The 15,277-nt window shown below is 39.9% G+C and overlaps 1 protein-coding gene across 1 annotated transcript in view; it reads left to right on the forward strand.

Moving 5' to 3' along the window:
• LOC102823186 (cyclic nucleotide-binding domain-containing protein 2-like) overlaps nucleotides 1-15,277 on the forward strand; it is a 114,027-nt gene that overhangs the window by 84,691 nt on the left and 14,059 nt on the right. The window contains 2 exon segments of the mRNA XM_006875731.1: nucleotides 4,778-4,952; nucleotides 6,978-7,116. Of these exon segments, the coding sequence (XP_006875793.1) occupies nucleotides 4,778-4,952; nucleotides 6,978-7,116 (314 nt within the window).

The following is a 15,277-nucleotide window of genomic DNA, read 5'->3' on the forward strand; positions in this document are numbered from 1 at the left end:
TTAGAAAGCAAGAGAGAGAAATGTGAGGGAGAAAGAATAAGCAAACAAAAACAATGAAAGGAAAAAACCAGGGCAGGTGCCAGACCCAGAGAGGAGAAAGTTCTGCCAGCCACAGACCTCATGTCATGGGTGGGTAAGGATGAAACAGTAATACTCAACCTTAGATGGAGCTCTCATAGGGCTAGGTGTTTTCTATTCTGGCACTCAATCTGGAAAGAATTCGTGCAGACCCCACAGCAGCTGGGGGATAAGGATATATTACATCTCAGAAGGAGCTGATTGTGAGAGGTCCCTTTAGTCTAGGGCTGACTAGAACTGGTTCTGCAGGTCTGGAATAGGCCACACCTGATTCCAGGTGCTAGGGGTTGGTGCTGCTTGCTCCCCAAACACTTGACAAGACTTTGACAGCCTGGAGAGCTGGAACTTTCCTGAGCCTGTATGCAGATGGGGGCAGGCCATAGCTCTGGTCACCAGGGTATTTTGGAGTATAAGTAAAAAATAGTCTCAGCCCTTTCACTCCATCAATAAGCTGTGTGCCTTTGCACTACCTACTGCCCTCTTGCCTACAATGTCACTCTTAAAGGTTTAACAGCTGGCTAGCCAGCACAAATCTCCAGTTTCTTTTCGTTTCTTCCCCCATACGTCTGTTCAGCTGCTTCTGATAGTGAGAGCTAGTCCAGTGCTGACCAGGCCTGACTCTGCAGATCTGGAGCAGAGCCTGCCCAAATAGGGTCAATGTAGACAATGCACCCCTCCTTTAATGGGGCCTATAACCACAGCACTCTCCTCTATGCACCTCTGACCACAAGGGAGAGCAGGAGCTTCCCTGGGGGTGTATGCAGGTTGTGTCCAGCCTTGCTTCTGGTAACCAGAAGAGTGTGGAGAACAAGAAAAAAAATCACATCTTAATTTTTGTGAGACATAGGTATGTTTCCACAATGCCAATATTTTTTTTTTTTTGTCCCTGAAACCACACACAAAAGCTCAAGATGGTTTCGCCTGTATGGTCTGCTGGCAAAGGTCACTAATTTTTTTTTTTTTTTTTTTTTTTGCTGTGTCTGTTCACTTCACTCTCTTAGTAAGCATTCAATCCACTTCTCCTGAGAAAGCAGAATTTAATCTTATTGCTTTTCCTTTGTAGGTAACATTTTATTTTTCCCTCACTGCTTTTGGGATTCTTTCCTTATCTTTGATTTTGAAGAGTTTTATTATGATATATCTTTGTGATTTTCTTTTAGGGTGTATCCTGCCTGGGGTTTGTTCAGCTTCTTGAATGCTTTTCTTCTCATCTTTCATGATATTAGGAAATTTTCTTCCAGGAGTTCTTCAACTATCTTTTCTGTGGTTTTCTTTGTCTCTTCCTGTTATGGAATTACAGTTACCTGTAGATTATTCCTCTTCATGAATCTTAGGCTATCTTCAGATTTTTTTTCTGGTTGTTTTTCTGTCTTAGCAGTATTGAGAAACTTCTCTTCAAGATGGCTAATTCTGGCTTCCATAGATTCAGTTCTACTCCTTTGCCCTCTAAGTATATTGTCCATTTCTGTACCTCTGTTTGCAGGTTTTTATTGTCTCCAATGCTATATCTATTTTGTTTAATTGTTCCAGTAGCACTTTTCTAAACTCTTCCTTATTTTCCTTGGCCTTTTTGTGAAATATTTGGATGTGTCTTAATATCATTCTCTTGAATTCTTTTTCAGGTAATTCCAGTGCCTCTTCTTCCTCAAAAGCATTTTGTAGCTCTTCTTTTTGGTCTTGTTTCTATATGTGAGCAGAAATTTTCTGCCAATTTTAGGCATTGTGGTGTTATTATTTGTACTAATTTGATGAATGTATGTTGGTGTATTCTTAGGCACTCACCAGTTGTCTCCTGGTGGGTGTGATCATGAGATGAGCTTCTTGTTCCCTGTTTGGATAGTTTAATTCAGAGTGGTTTTAGCAGATGTTGGTTGTAAACAAAAACCAAACCCAAAACAACAACAACAAAACAGCCCACACAACAGAGTGGGTGGTTGTTGTTGCTAGGTGCCATCAAGTCAGTACTGACTCATAGTGACCTTATGCACAGCAGAATGAAACACTGCCCAATCCTGGGCCAACCTCACCATCGTTGCCATACTTGAGCCCATTGATGCCGCCACTTTGCCCATCCATCTCGCTGGGGATCTTCCTCTTTTTCTCTGACCCTTCACCTTAACAAACATGATTACCTTCTCCAGCGACTGGTCCTTCCTGACAATATGTCCGAAGTATAAGAGACAAAGTTTGGCCATCTTGGCAACCAAGGAGCACTCTGGCTGCACTTCTTCTAACACAAATCTGTTAGTGCACTTTCAGTATTCTCCTCCAACATCATAACTCAAAAGCATTAATTCTTCTATGGTCTTCCTTATTCACTGTCAGCTTTTACATACGTATGAGGTTATTGAAAATATCATGGTTTGGGTCAGGCACACCTTAGTCTTCAAGCTGACATCTTTGCTCTTCAACATTTTAAAAATGTCTTGTGTAGCAGATTTTCCTAATGCAATACGTTGTTTGATTTCTTGACTGCTGCTTCCATGAGTGTTGATAGTTGATCAAAGAAGAAATGAAGTCCTTGACAACTTCAATCTTTTCTCCATTGATAAGAATGTTGTTTGTTGGTGAGGATTTTTGTTTTCTTTACATTGAGATGCAATCCATACCAAAGGCTGTGCTCTTTGATCTTCATCAGTAAATATTTTAAGTCTTCTTCACTTTCAGCAAGCAAGGTTGTATCATCTGCATATCGCAGGTTGTTAATAAGTCTTTCTCCAATCCTGATGCCATGTTTTTCTTCTATAACCCAGCTTCTCATATTATTTATTTTCTCAGCATACAGGTTGAATAAGTATGGTCACACCTGTCACACACCTTTCTTAATTTTAAACCATTCAGTGTTCCCATGTTCTGTTCAAACAACTGCCATGTACAGATTCCTCATGAGCACAATTAAGTGTTCAGGAATACTCATACTTTGCAATATTGTTCATAGCTTGTGATGATCCACACAACTGAAGGCCTTTGCGTAGTCAATAAAGCACAGGTAAACATCTTTCTGGTATTCTCTGCTTTCAGTCAAGATCCATTGGACATCAGCAATGATATCCCTCGTTCCACGGCATCTTCTGAATCCGTCTTGAACCTCTGGAAGTTCTCTGTCAATGTATGCTTATAGCTGTTTCTGTATTACTTTTAGTAAAACTTTATTCACATAAGATATCAAAGAGATTGTCCGATGATTTCTGCATTCTGTTGGGTCACCTCTCTTTGGAATGGGCACAAATATGGATCTTTTCCAATCAGTCGGCCAGATAGTTGTCTTCCAGATTTCTTGGCATAGATGAGTGAGTGCCTCCTGTGCCACCTCACTTTCTTTAAAGATTTCAGTTTTTATTCCATCAATTCCTGGTACCTTGTTCTTTGCCAATTCCTGATGGGTGGTGGGGACTGAAAATCGATGGTTCTCTCCACCAGTAGGTGGTGTGCTTTGCTACCTACTGGCCTTTTGCTTTCACAGCTACTTGAGAAAGTTCAAATTGGTCATGCTGTGTCTGGAGGGTGAGCCCACACAAATTGCCCACTTCCTTTCCTTCCCATTTTTCTTCTCTACCCTATGCATCTATCTTTTCAGTTCCCTCTCCTAGTGACAGCCAATTGATTTTACAGATTTGGATCCAAGGCTGCCCTAGTGTTTTTGGTATATAACTCTTCCCTCAACTTGAAACCTCCAAGAGGCTCTAACTGCCTGGGAAGCAGGAGATTCCCTGGGGTTGTACTGGTCAGAAAAAAAAGGAAGAATAAATAAATAAATTGCACCTTTGTCTCTGTGAACCATAGGTGGGTTTTGCCACACAAATATGTTTTCTTTTCTCTAAAGCCATTCACGATTTTTTCAATCTGGCTGCCACTGGTTCTGTAGGCTGCTGCTGCTCATCAGTCACCTCATCTCTTGCTGTGTCTATTCAACTCTATCTCCCAGTAAGAACTCGATCTAATTTTCTATCCATTCCTCTGGAGGGCAGAGTTCCAAGACTGTCCTCTGTATCTGTCTTGTCTTGTTTTCTCCACATCCTTGCTGCAGAGATCCCATACAGCCTTTCTGCCTAGTCTGCCATCTTTCTCCACCAGTCATCCACTTCTCTATTCATTCATCTGAAGCTCAGATTTCAAAGACAGTCATCTGCATCTGTTTCATTTGGTTTTCCATGTATTTGTTGTAGAGGGTCCATACAGCCTTTCTGCTTAGTCTGCTTTCTTTTTGCCTCCCCTCAATTTATCTATGTCATACAATGGTCCTATGAGGGCTCTGAGATGATGTGACTTTTTCAAGGTACTATGATTGGTCGGTCGTCTGTGTATCTTTTATTGCTATCCCTCCCATTCCAGTTTGAAAGCCAAGATAAATGTGATCCGTTAAAGGAAAGATACGAACTTTGAATGAAATAGACATAAATTCATATCTAAGCTTCATTCCTTTCCCAGTTGACTTAAACTCTGTACTGCTTATCTAATCTGTCACCCACAAATGTAACCCACATTTGTGTGGATATAATGAATGTAAAAGGCTCTGCCGCAGGGCCTGGCACAAAGAGGGAATAAGTGGAAGCCAAAATGTTTCCCCTCCCCCACATTCTTATTTACCCCTATGCACTTTCACCAAACCAGCCAGACCAAGTAGCTATGATATGTCTCCACTACCACCACAGCATATATACAGACTCATGAATGTGTTTTCCTGTATTTTCTCTAACAGAACCCTCTCCGATGGAGAGATTTAAGGAATTCCAGATCAAATCATTTCCTACACAAGACTTCAGTGCTTTGAAACTTCTGCATCTCCGGAAAGCCTGGAAGAAACAGGGAACCAACTTAAGTATGAATCAAACCACAATGACTGATCTTCCAAAGACCTTTGGCTCGAAAATCAAGTAAGCTTAACTCTTAGCAGATAGAAAGCTTCAGATTCTGACTGGAAAAGGGGACATGACATACAAGACAGAATTTCACAAATGCCAAGGACACAGGTCAGTTCCAAAGGGTAGAATATGGGCATAGAGAAATCCTAGGTTTGCCATCTGAAACCTGAATTCTCTGCCACTAACACAGAGCCACTTTGGCTGGTCAGATACTTCCTTTCTTAGGACTTCAATAACCCAGTTGAGAAAGAAAGGGCTGGATGAATCTTGTAGCTGTGAAATTCTGTTACTGGCCCTTTTTGAATTTGAGCTTCTTCAGAAAACTCTACCCATCTAAGAGCCTGGACTTTGGGGTCAGTGTAACCAAGTTTCAAACCCTGTCTTGGCTACTTATTTTAGCTATATGTCCTTGGGCAAGGGACTTAATTTCCTTATCTGTAAATAATAGTTTTCCTGTTTCAGAGTAAGTACTTGACCTCAAGGTCAGTTTGAACCACAAGATTGGTGGTTCAAATTCACCAGTCACTTCTCAGAAACCCTATACAGGGTTGCTATGAGTTGGAACTGACTTGATGGCACTTAACAACAAAAGCAATTCTCATGGTTGTTGCAAGTTGGTGGTTACATGGGACAATGATCATTATTGCTAATACTTGTGGAATACTTTCTCTGTCCTTGGTCCAGAATGATCTAATGGAATCCTCACAATGACCTTATGAGATTGGTACTATTATTATCACTCACATTTTTTCAAGATAGAGAACCAAGATACAGTGAAAGATGAAATACTTGCTCAAAGTCACACAGTTAGAGAGTGGTAGACCCAGGATTCAAACCGGAGGAGCTTCTTAGTTCTCCAGCTGTGTTATCTGGTCCAATTATCATGGGTGGCATGAGGCAGATGCACAGGAAAGGCTGTACTTTTGCCTTTCCTGGGGAGACTGAGGAGTAGGAAAGGACACACAGTGACCAGGCTAGGGGCAGCTCAATGTGAGGTCAGTGCGTTGTAACTCTTCCTCATTAAATTTAAAATGAAAATATCATGATACTAATAATAACCTCAGTGGCCCAATCCCCATGTTGTCTGAGTGCTCCTTTGCCTATTAACACTTTCAGATTACTTGTCTCCATAATGATCATTCTAAAACAAGATGTGAGTTGTTTTTACTTCTGACAGGATTATTTCCAAAGAACCCAGGGCTTGCAATTCTAATCCCAGTTGTTCTGATCTGGAGATAGAACAGACCTGATGCCAAGCTGTGACTCAGTAAAAGAGAAAAAGAGACTGGCTAAACCCAGAAGTAAAAGATAAAAGATCTAATTCCTGCACACAAGGGCAGGAAATCAAGTGAAGTTCATATATGAATGAGTCCAGCTATATTTTCAACTGGGAAATAATCCTGACCCCACCGCTAATCCAAGTAGCATATACAGCCTATCTTTTTCATCTAGACAGAGACCAAAGAAATTACAAGAAGATTACCTGTATAACATGAACTCTAATACGAACCATGTACAGGAAGGAAAACTGTGTTTGTAAAAATGAATGAATGTAAGAGTCCCATCTTCTCTCTGCTGTTTTGTCAATAAGAGCCCCAATTTTGGCTGTGCCCTTAGAGACACAGAACTCACTCATTTACAAAATAGTTCCATTTTCAGTCAGCTCTGTTAGAAATGATTTCCTCATGTTGAGCTTTATTCTGCCAGCCTAGACTTCTCACACATCATGTCTGGCTCAGCTGCATAAACTCTGTCAGCCATTTCCTCCATGCAACAGCCTTTTGTGTTTAAAAGAAGCATATCTCCTTCCTTTCAAGTCTCTTCCTTATTAAACCTCTCCAATTCCTAACACAGACAGTCTCTCCCAGGGCTTGATTCGGCTTCCTCACCTTGGGGGAAGGTGCAGCCCCAAAGGAGGGAAGATTGTGGAATGCATTACCTGGAACTAATAAGCAATTAGAGCAAGACCGTAGGATACAAAAGTGGGGGCTGATTGTATTACAGATTAGCTTTCTTTAACAAGTTGCCAAATTTCAGATCTAAACATTCTCATTCGGTCAAATACCCTGTGATTGATTCCAAGTCTGGTCGGCTTGCCAGAAAGGCTGCAGTGGGGATCTACATGAAAATCCATAATGTGGAACAAGGAGAAATTGTGGTAAGTATGCACCAAGGAGTCCTGCTGTGGTGCTCCGTGTTAATGTGCTGGACTGCAAGGTTGGTTTGAACCAGAGGTCTGCAGTTCAAGCTTACAAGCTGCTCCTAGGAAACCCTGTGCAGGGTTGCTGTGAGTTGGAACCAACTTGATGGCACTTAACAACAACATGCACCAAGATAGTATTGTTTATGATATAGTGTGAAAAGTCTGGGAGTACTAACTAATGAGGGTCAAGGTTTAAAACCATTGCTTCTCTGTATTTGATGATATTAAAGAATATTCTTAGTTTTTAAAGATATGATAACAGTATTGCGGAGTCCTGGTGTGGCATTGTGGGCTAATGTGCTGGATTGCAAAGTCAGTTTGAACTGTAAGGTCAGTGGTTCAAGCTCACCAGCTGCTTCTCAAAAACCCTATATAGGGTCACTATGGGTCATAACTGACTCGATGGCATTTAAAACAGCAACAATGGTATTGTGGTTATATTTTTTAATACTCCTTATATTTAGGAATTCCATATTGACATATTTACAGATGAAATGACATGACATCTAGAATTTGCTTTAAAATAATCTGGGTTACCACTCCTATTCAACATTGTCTGGAAGTCCTAGCTAGTGGAATAAGAGAATAAAAACTAAACATATCAGGAAGGACGAAATAAAACTGTCTTTGCAAATGACATGATTGTCTATGTAGAAAATCTCCCCCACCGCAAATTACCAAAAAAAAAAAAAAAGCTCCTGGAACTAATATATGATTATAACAAGGTCTCAGGATACAAGATTAATATACAAAAGTCAATTGTTTTCCTATATAGAAGCAACAAACAATTGAATTTGAAATGAAAAACAATGCTACTTATAATAGAACAAAAATTGAAATACTATAACATAATATATACAAGGTCTATTTGGAAAAATATATAAAACTCTTAAGAAATCAAAGAACTGAATAAATGGAGATATTGCATGTTCATGGATTAGAAGACTCAGTGTTGTTATGATGTTAATTCTCAAATTTTAGTTTATTGATTCAGTGCAATCCCATCAAAATCCTAGCAAACTATTTTGTGGATACTGACAAACTGATTCCAAAGTTCAGGTGGAAAGGTAAATGGATAAACAAACCATGGTACATCCATAAAATGGAATATTCTTCAGTAGTAAAAAAAGAAATTAGCTATCAAGTCATGAATATTGCTAGTGAAAGAAGTCAGTATGGGAAGGCTACATATTATGTGATATTCTGGAAAAGGCAAAACTATAGAAACAGTAAAAATGATTAAGGGTTACCAGGGTTTGAGAGTTCAGGGTCTAGGATGAATAGGTGACATACCAGGGAATTTTAGGATTTTAAAAAATTATTAAAAAAAATATTCTGAATAATTAAAAAAAAAAATTCTGCCCACTGTAATGGTGGATGCAAGCATTATGCTTTGTCAAAACCCATAGAAATTTACAGTACAAAGAGTAAATCTTAATGTATGTGATTTTAATAAATAAGGAGGTTGGAGATCCCAGGAAGGAATGAGGACTGTGACAAGAAAACTTCAATACACATGTATTAATAATCTTACTGAAAGGGAAAGGAAAAAGGATGCCTGGCCTAAGTAACTTTAACAATGAGTAGAGTCAATATGAATTAAGACCAAAGAGTTGGCACATAAGCATTGTGCTCTGGTTGATAACATTGTTCCCACAGTACAGGTTGCTGTGAAGTGCTGTCTTTCTATTTTTCTCCCATGGAGAGTCTCATAAATTCGAACTGTTGACCTTGTGGTTTAGCAGCTCAGTTTGTAATCCACTATGCTAGTAGGAACCCTAAACAAGGGGAAGAGGCTAGAATGATTCATATGTAATGGATTAGAGTTGGAGAATCAGTATGAACTCATGTTTAGTTTAATATAGATTATTACATATGAAACATTATTTGTGGATATGTATATAGAATTAACACATTTTTTTGTTGTTGTTGCTCTATCAGCTAAGAGTGACATGCCAGTAACAATGAGCACATTTAGTGTTCAGATCTTGGTTTCTAATATTATTCTCTAATAAAAGAAACCAGAGTTCCATGGAAAAATGCCTGATTCCAGGACTGGGGATATACAGAAATATACAAGATAAGCTCGGATCATCTTGTTTGCCAGACAGTAAAGATTTGCTCAAAAAATAAACAAAACAAGCAAACAAAACCTGTATTGATGGGGTTATGCCAAAAGGACAAGGAGGCAACTGAAAGAGCTCCCAGTTACCAAAACTGGAACAAATTTGAGCAAACAAAATAAATGAACTAGGATTATACTTAAAGTATATCTGTGAGTCCATACTGATACAAGTAAATTATTTAGTAAATCGGGAAGAATAAATATCCCACACATAAGAATTCCAAATAATGTATGTAGACACTCTATCCTCAAGGAGAGTGTCTACATACATTATTTGGAATAACTCCTTACTACTTAGTTGTTGTTCCTGGGAAGTCCTATACAGGATCAGAATCAACTTGATGGCACTTCACAACAACAACAACAACCACTTAGTTGTTGGCTATATATAGTAACTTTCTTCCAAAGAGTACAATATGCAAAGGGAGAAACAAAAAATAACTTTACAGTGGGGAAACCTGAAAAACACTATCAAGTCCAACATTAGCAGTCATAAATCATGGTCTTCCTATCAGTAACAGTAGCCTATAACCTTGGTCTTGTAATGAGAAAAACATCAAGCAAATTCCAATTGATGTGTACCCTACAGAATAACCGATCAGTACTTCAAACAGTCACATCTGAGAAACTATCACAACCTAAAAGAGTTTAAAGAGAAACAACAACTTAATGCATTGTGGTATTCTGGATGGGATCCTGGGACAGAAAAAGACATTAGGTAAAAACTAAAGAATTCAGAATAAACTATGAGCATTAGTTAATAATAATGTACCAATACTGGCTCAATAATTGTAACATAGATATCATACTATTGTGATATGTTAATAATAGAGAAAACTGAGTATGAGTTGTTTGGAAGCCCTGTATACCATCTTCTTAATTTTTCTGTAAATCTAAAACTTCTAAAAAATAAAGTCCATTAAAAAAATAGTAATGGGGGAGGGGAAGTATGAAGCAAGTTTGACCGTGAGTTGGTGATTATTGAAGCTGGGTGATAGCTTCTGGAACTGAGTGGCAAGGTGAGTAGATGGCACTTGGCAGAGATAGAGTGGGCAGGAGGGTTTTCCATCAAATAGGAATTGATTTCTGTGTGCCCAGGGAAGGACTGTCCTTTCTGAAGCCCTGCATCTGTCTGCCTGTTCTCTCACCCATGTCTTTTCAGATGTTCTTATTTATGGTATCTCTAGGGGTCCTCCATTCACCCTTCTCACTTAGGTTATGGTCAGTTGTTAATGTTCCTGGGACCCTGGCCTATGAATTCAGATAGAGGAATGTCATCTGGGAGCCCTAACCCTCTAACCTACCCCTCAGGAAGAATGCTTTCCAGCTCTTAGGAAGTTCTTCCTTTTGCTTAGGGACACTCTGCTTCCTGCAACTTTTAACTAGTTCCTCTGCTCACACCCCACGAAACAAGAAATCAGCTTCTTTGTCAAGTAATGCTCCTTAGATATTTGAAGAATACTGTTCTCTTTCATTCAGCACTGAGGGAGCTTGGCACAGTACTAATACTTCATAAATTATTTTCCTATTCAGGCAAAACATCCTCTTTGTCTGTCTTTATGTTATATAGTTCTCAGACGTTTCCCTGTCTACTTCATTCCAGTTTCATAACTGGAATCCAAGTGCCTGAAGACAGTCACATGGCCCCATCATTGGAGTCTCATACATTGCTTGCTGGAAGAGCTGGGGATGCTGTGGGCAGAGTGGGATGCTTTGTAAGGTGGAACACGAATGACAGGTTGTGTTATAGAGGGCCTGGAATGCTGGAATAGAAGCTTGAATTTGATTCTTTTGTTGTTGTTAGGTGCCATCGAGTTGGTACCGACTCAAAGCGACCTTATGCACAGCAGAACGAAACACTGCCAGAGCCTGGGCCTACCTCACTACTGTTGCCAGGCTTGAGTTCATCAATGCTGCCACCTGGCCAATGCATCTCGCTGGAGGTCTTCCTCTTTTTCTCTGACCCTTCACCCTACCAAACATGATATCCTTCTTCACTGACTGGTCCCTCTTGACAATATGTCCAATGTATGAGAGATGAAGTTTGGCCATCCTGGCCTCCAAGGAGCACTCTGGCTGCACTTCTTTCAACATGGATCTGTTTGTTCTTTTGGCAGCCCATGGCACTTTCCATATTCTCCTCCAACACCATAACTCAAATGTGTCAATTCTTCTACGGTCTTCCTTACTTACTGTCCAGCTTTCACATGCATATGAGGTTATTGAAAATACCATGGCTTGGGTCAGGCACACCTTAGTCTTCAAGTTGACATCTTTGCTCTTCAACACTTTAAAAAGGTCTTGTGCAGCAGGTTTGCCTAATGCAATACGTCGATTGATTGCCTGACTGCTGCTTCCATGAGTGTTGATAGTTGATCCAAGAAGAATGAAGTCCTTGACAACTTCAATCCTTTCTCCGTTGATAAGAATGTTGTTTATTGGTCCAATGGTGAGGATTTTTGTTTTTTGACATTGAGATGTAATCCATACCGAAGGCTGTGCTCTTTAATCTTCATCAGTAAATGTTTTAAGTCCTCTTCACTTTCAGCAAGCAAGGTTGTATCATCTGCATATCTCAGGTTGTTAATGAGTCTTCATGCAATCCTGATGCCATGTTTTTCTTCATAGAACCCAGCTTCTCGGGTTATTTGCTCAGCATATAGGCTGAATAAGTATGGTGAAAGAATACAACCCTGTCACACACCTTTCTTAATTTTAAACCATTCAGTGTTCCCATGTTCTGTTTGAATAATTGTCTTTTGGTCCATGTACAGATTCCTCATGAGCAAAATTAAGTGTTCTGGAATACTCATACTTTGCAATGTTGTCCATAGTTTGCCATGATCCACACAATTGAAAGCCTTTGCATAGTCAATAAAGCACAGGTAAAGATCTTTCTAATATTCTCTGCTTTCAGCCAAGATCCATCAGACATCAACAACGATATCCCTTGTTCCATGGCCTCTTCTGAATCTGGCTTGAACCTCTGGAAGTTCTCTGTCAATTTTGCTTGCAGCTGTTTCTGTATTAGCTTTAGTAAAACTTAACTCACATGGGGAAATCCTAGAAGGCTCTGAATGATGGCTCAGAGAATGGACCTGCTTGTCTCATTCACTACACAGGGCCCAACACAGAAGATGCTCAACAAATATTTACTGACATGACTTCTTTGAAGAAAATGTCTGTGGGTGTCTTCATGACATGCCTTTGGAAAGAAGACTCTGCTCTCCTTGCTTTTAAGGCTGTAGCTTGGTAATACCTGTGAATGTATTTACCTACCAGGAGGTGGAAGTTAGAATGCATAGCTGAAGAGGGACAGGTGTCCAGGCCAGAGCCATGGGCAGGGAGAAGGGAAATGATGGGGGTGAGGATGAGGGGTTGTTCCTACTTTGCTTCTAATTATCTAACTGAGTGACCTTGGGCAAGTCACATCACCTCTCTGAATCTGTGCCCTCATCTGAAAATGAGGACATTCTCTTGGATAACCTCTCAATGCTAAAGTTCTCAGAGTATTCATTCAGCAGCTATTTCTTGAGCATCTACTGTGCTCCAAACATGGTACAACATACTGGTGTGGGTCAGTAAACTGATATTATCCAAGACAATACACAGAAAAATGTAGACAATTGAAAATTGCCACTAGAAATAGAATAAAAAGCAGGGTTGGCTGACAGTTTCCTTAAATGGGGTAGTCACTGAAGGCTGCTCAGAGGAGGTGATATATAACTTAAGACCTGAATGATGAACAAGTTCTGGAATGATCTGAGAGAAGAGTGTTCCAGACAGAGGAACAGCAAGTTAAAAGCATGAGACAGGAATATCTAGTCATGTTCATCCTTGTGAATGAGTGGCAGATGACCACAGCTGGGTATTGGAGGTTCTGGGGCCACTAAACTCCTCTTCCCTCCTTCCCTGAGTCTCAGTTAATAACTGAGAGATGAAAGGGAGAACACTAGATTGGTATAGTCCACCAGCAAGGACTCTAGACCTGTCCCCCCATTTCCTCTGGGTGCTCCTTAATGGGGGCTTAACCTCTAGGAGGAGACCTGGTGTGGAACTGTGAGATTGATGGTTCACACCCACCAGCTGCTCCTCAGAAACCCTGTACAGGGTTGCTATAGGTTGGAACCAACTCAATGGCAATTAACATTAAACAACAACAACTTCTATGAAATAAGTGGGTATGCTTGTTGATCTCACAAGTGTAGATCCAAGCCAATAAGTAAGAGGAGCAACATGAACTGTGGAGGGGAGACCCAGTGGCTGAGGTTCAGTGGATGAGATACGTTTGTGAGCAAAAACCTCCAGAAAAGGATGGGAACTTGGGGCAGACTTGAAAAAGGTAGAAGAGAAAGAGGAGTCCCTAGGTGATACAGTTAATGAGCTTGGATGCTAACTAAAAGTTTGAATGTTCAAGTTCACCAAGCGGCCCTTGGAAGAAAGACCTGAAAAATCAGCCATTGGAAACCCTTCTGAGGATAGTTATACTCTGATACACATAAGGGTGCCATGAGAAGGAACTGCTCTGATGGAACTGGTAGAAAAGGACTAGCTGTATGATTTTGTCCTAAGTCCCAAGGAAGAGAAAAACGGGCTTACATAGACCTTGGTGAACACTTATTTGGGGTTTAATTGTGTTCCCCCAAAATATATGTTGAAGTCCTAATCTGTGGGAACTGTGAATAAGATCTTATTTGGAAATATGGTGATGGCAGATGTAATTAGTCAATGTGCAGTTGTAGGGTGGAATAGGGTGGACATTACTCCAGTATGACTGTTGTCCTCATAAAAAGGGAAGAGACACAGACACAGAGAGAAGACAATCAGATGATAACAGAGACAGAGATTGCAGCTATGTGGCCACAAGTCAAGGAAGCCTATCAGGGAGTGATCAGAAGCTACTGTAGAATCTTTGCAGAGAGCATGGCCATGCCACACCCTGAATGGAGTAAAGTTGTCGGCACCGTCATTTGCTGATTGGACACAACTCAAAATGAAGAGAAACAGCTGTAAACATCAGTTAATAATTGGAACATGGAATGTACAAAGTAAGAATCTAGGAAAATTGGAAGTTGTGAAAAATGAAATGGAATGCATAAACATCAATATCTTAAATAATAGTGAGGTGAAATGGAATGGCATTGGCCATTTTGAATCTGACAATCACATGGTTTACTATGCCAGGAATGACAAATTGAAGAGGAATGGTGTCATATACATCATCAAAAAGAACATATCAAGATCTGTCTTGAAGTACAATGCTGTCTGTGATAGGATAATATACACATGCATACAGGGAAAACCTGGCCTTGTTTTGACTGATGATATGGAGCTTTTCCATCGTCTCTTTCCACAGATGTTGTCAATTTGATTTCTATGTATTTATTCCATCTGGTGAGGTCCATTGTCTCTTATACTGTCTAAAGAAGGTATTTGAAATGAACAGATCATTGATTTTGCAGAATTCTATCACCAAGGCCATAGTTTCCAACTACTGATCCTTACTCTTTGTTCCCAATCTTTGCATTCCAATCACCAGTAATGATCAATACATCCTGATTCCATGTTTGGTCAATTTCAGATTGAAGAAGTTGGTAGAATTCTTCTATTTCATCCTCACTGGCTTTAGAGGTTGTTGCATAAATTTGAATAACAGTGACATTAACTGATCTTCCCTGTAGGCGCATGGATATTATCACAGACAGCGTTGTTCTTTTTGACAATGAATGCAACACCATTCCTCTTCAATGTGTCATTCCCGGCATAGCAAACCACATGGTTGTCAGATTCAAAATGGCTGATACCAGTCCATTTCAGCTCACTAATGCCTAAGATATGGATGTTTATACATTCCATTTCATTTTTGACAATTTCCATTTTCCTAGATTCATACTTTGTACAATCCATGTTCTACAAGGCCAGAAGCAGATTGTGGAACAGACCATCAATTGCTCATATGCAAATTCAATCTGATGCTGAAGAAAATGGAAAAACTCAATGAGAGCCAAA

The sequence above is a fragment of the Chrysochloris asiatica genome, unplaced genomic scaffold (assembly GCF_000296735.1).
Source record: "Chrysochloris asiatica unplaced genomic scaffold, ChrAsi1.0 scaffold00337, whole genome shotgun sequence".
Lineage (NCBI taxonomy): Eukaryota > Metazoa > Chordata > Mammalia > Afrosoricida > Chrysochloridae > Chrysochloris > Chrysochloris asiatica.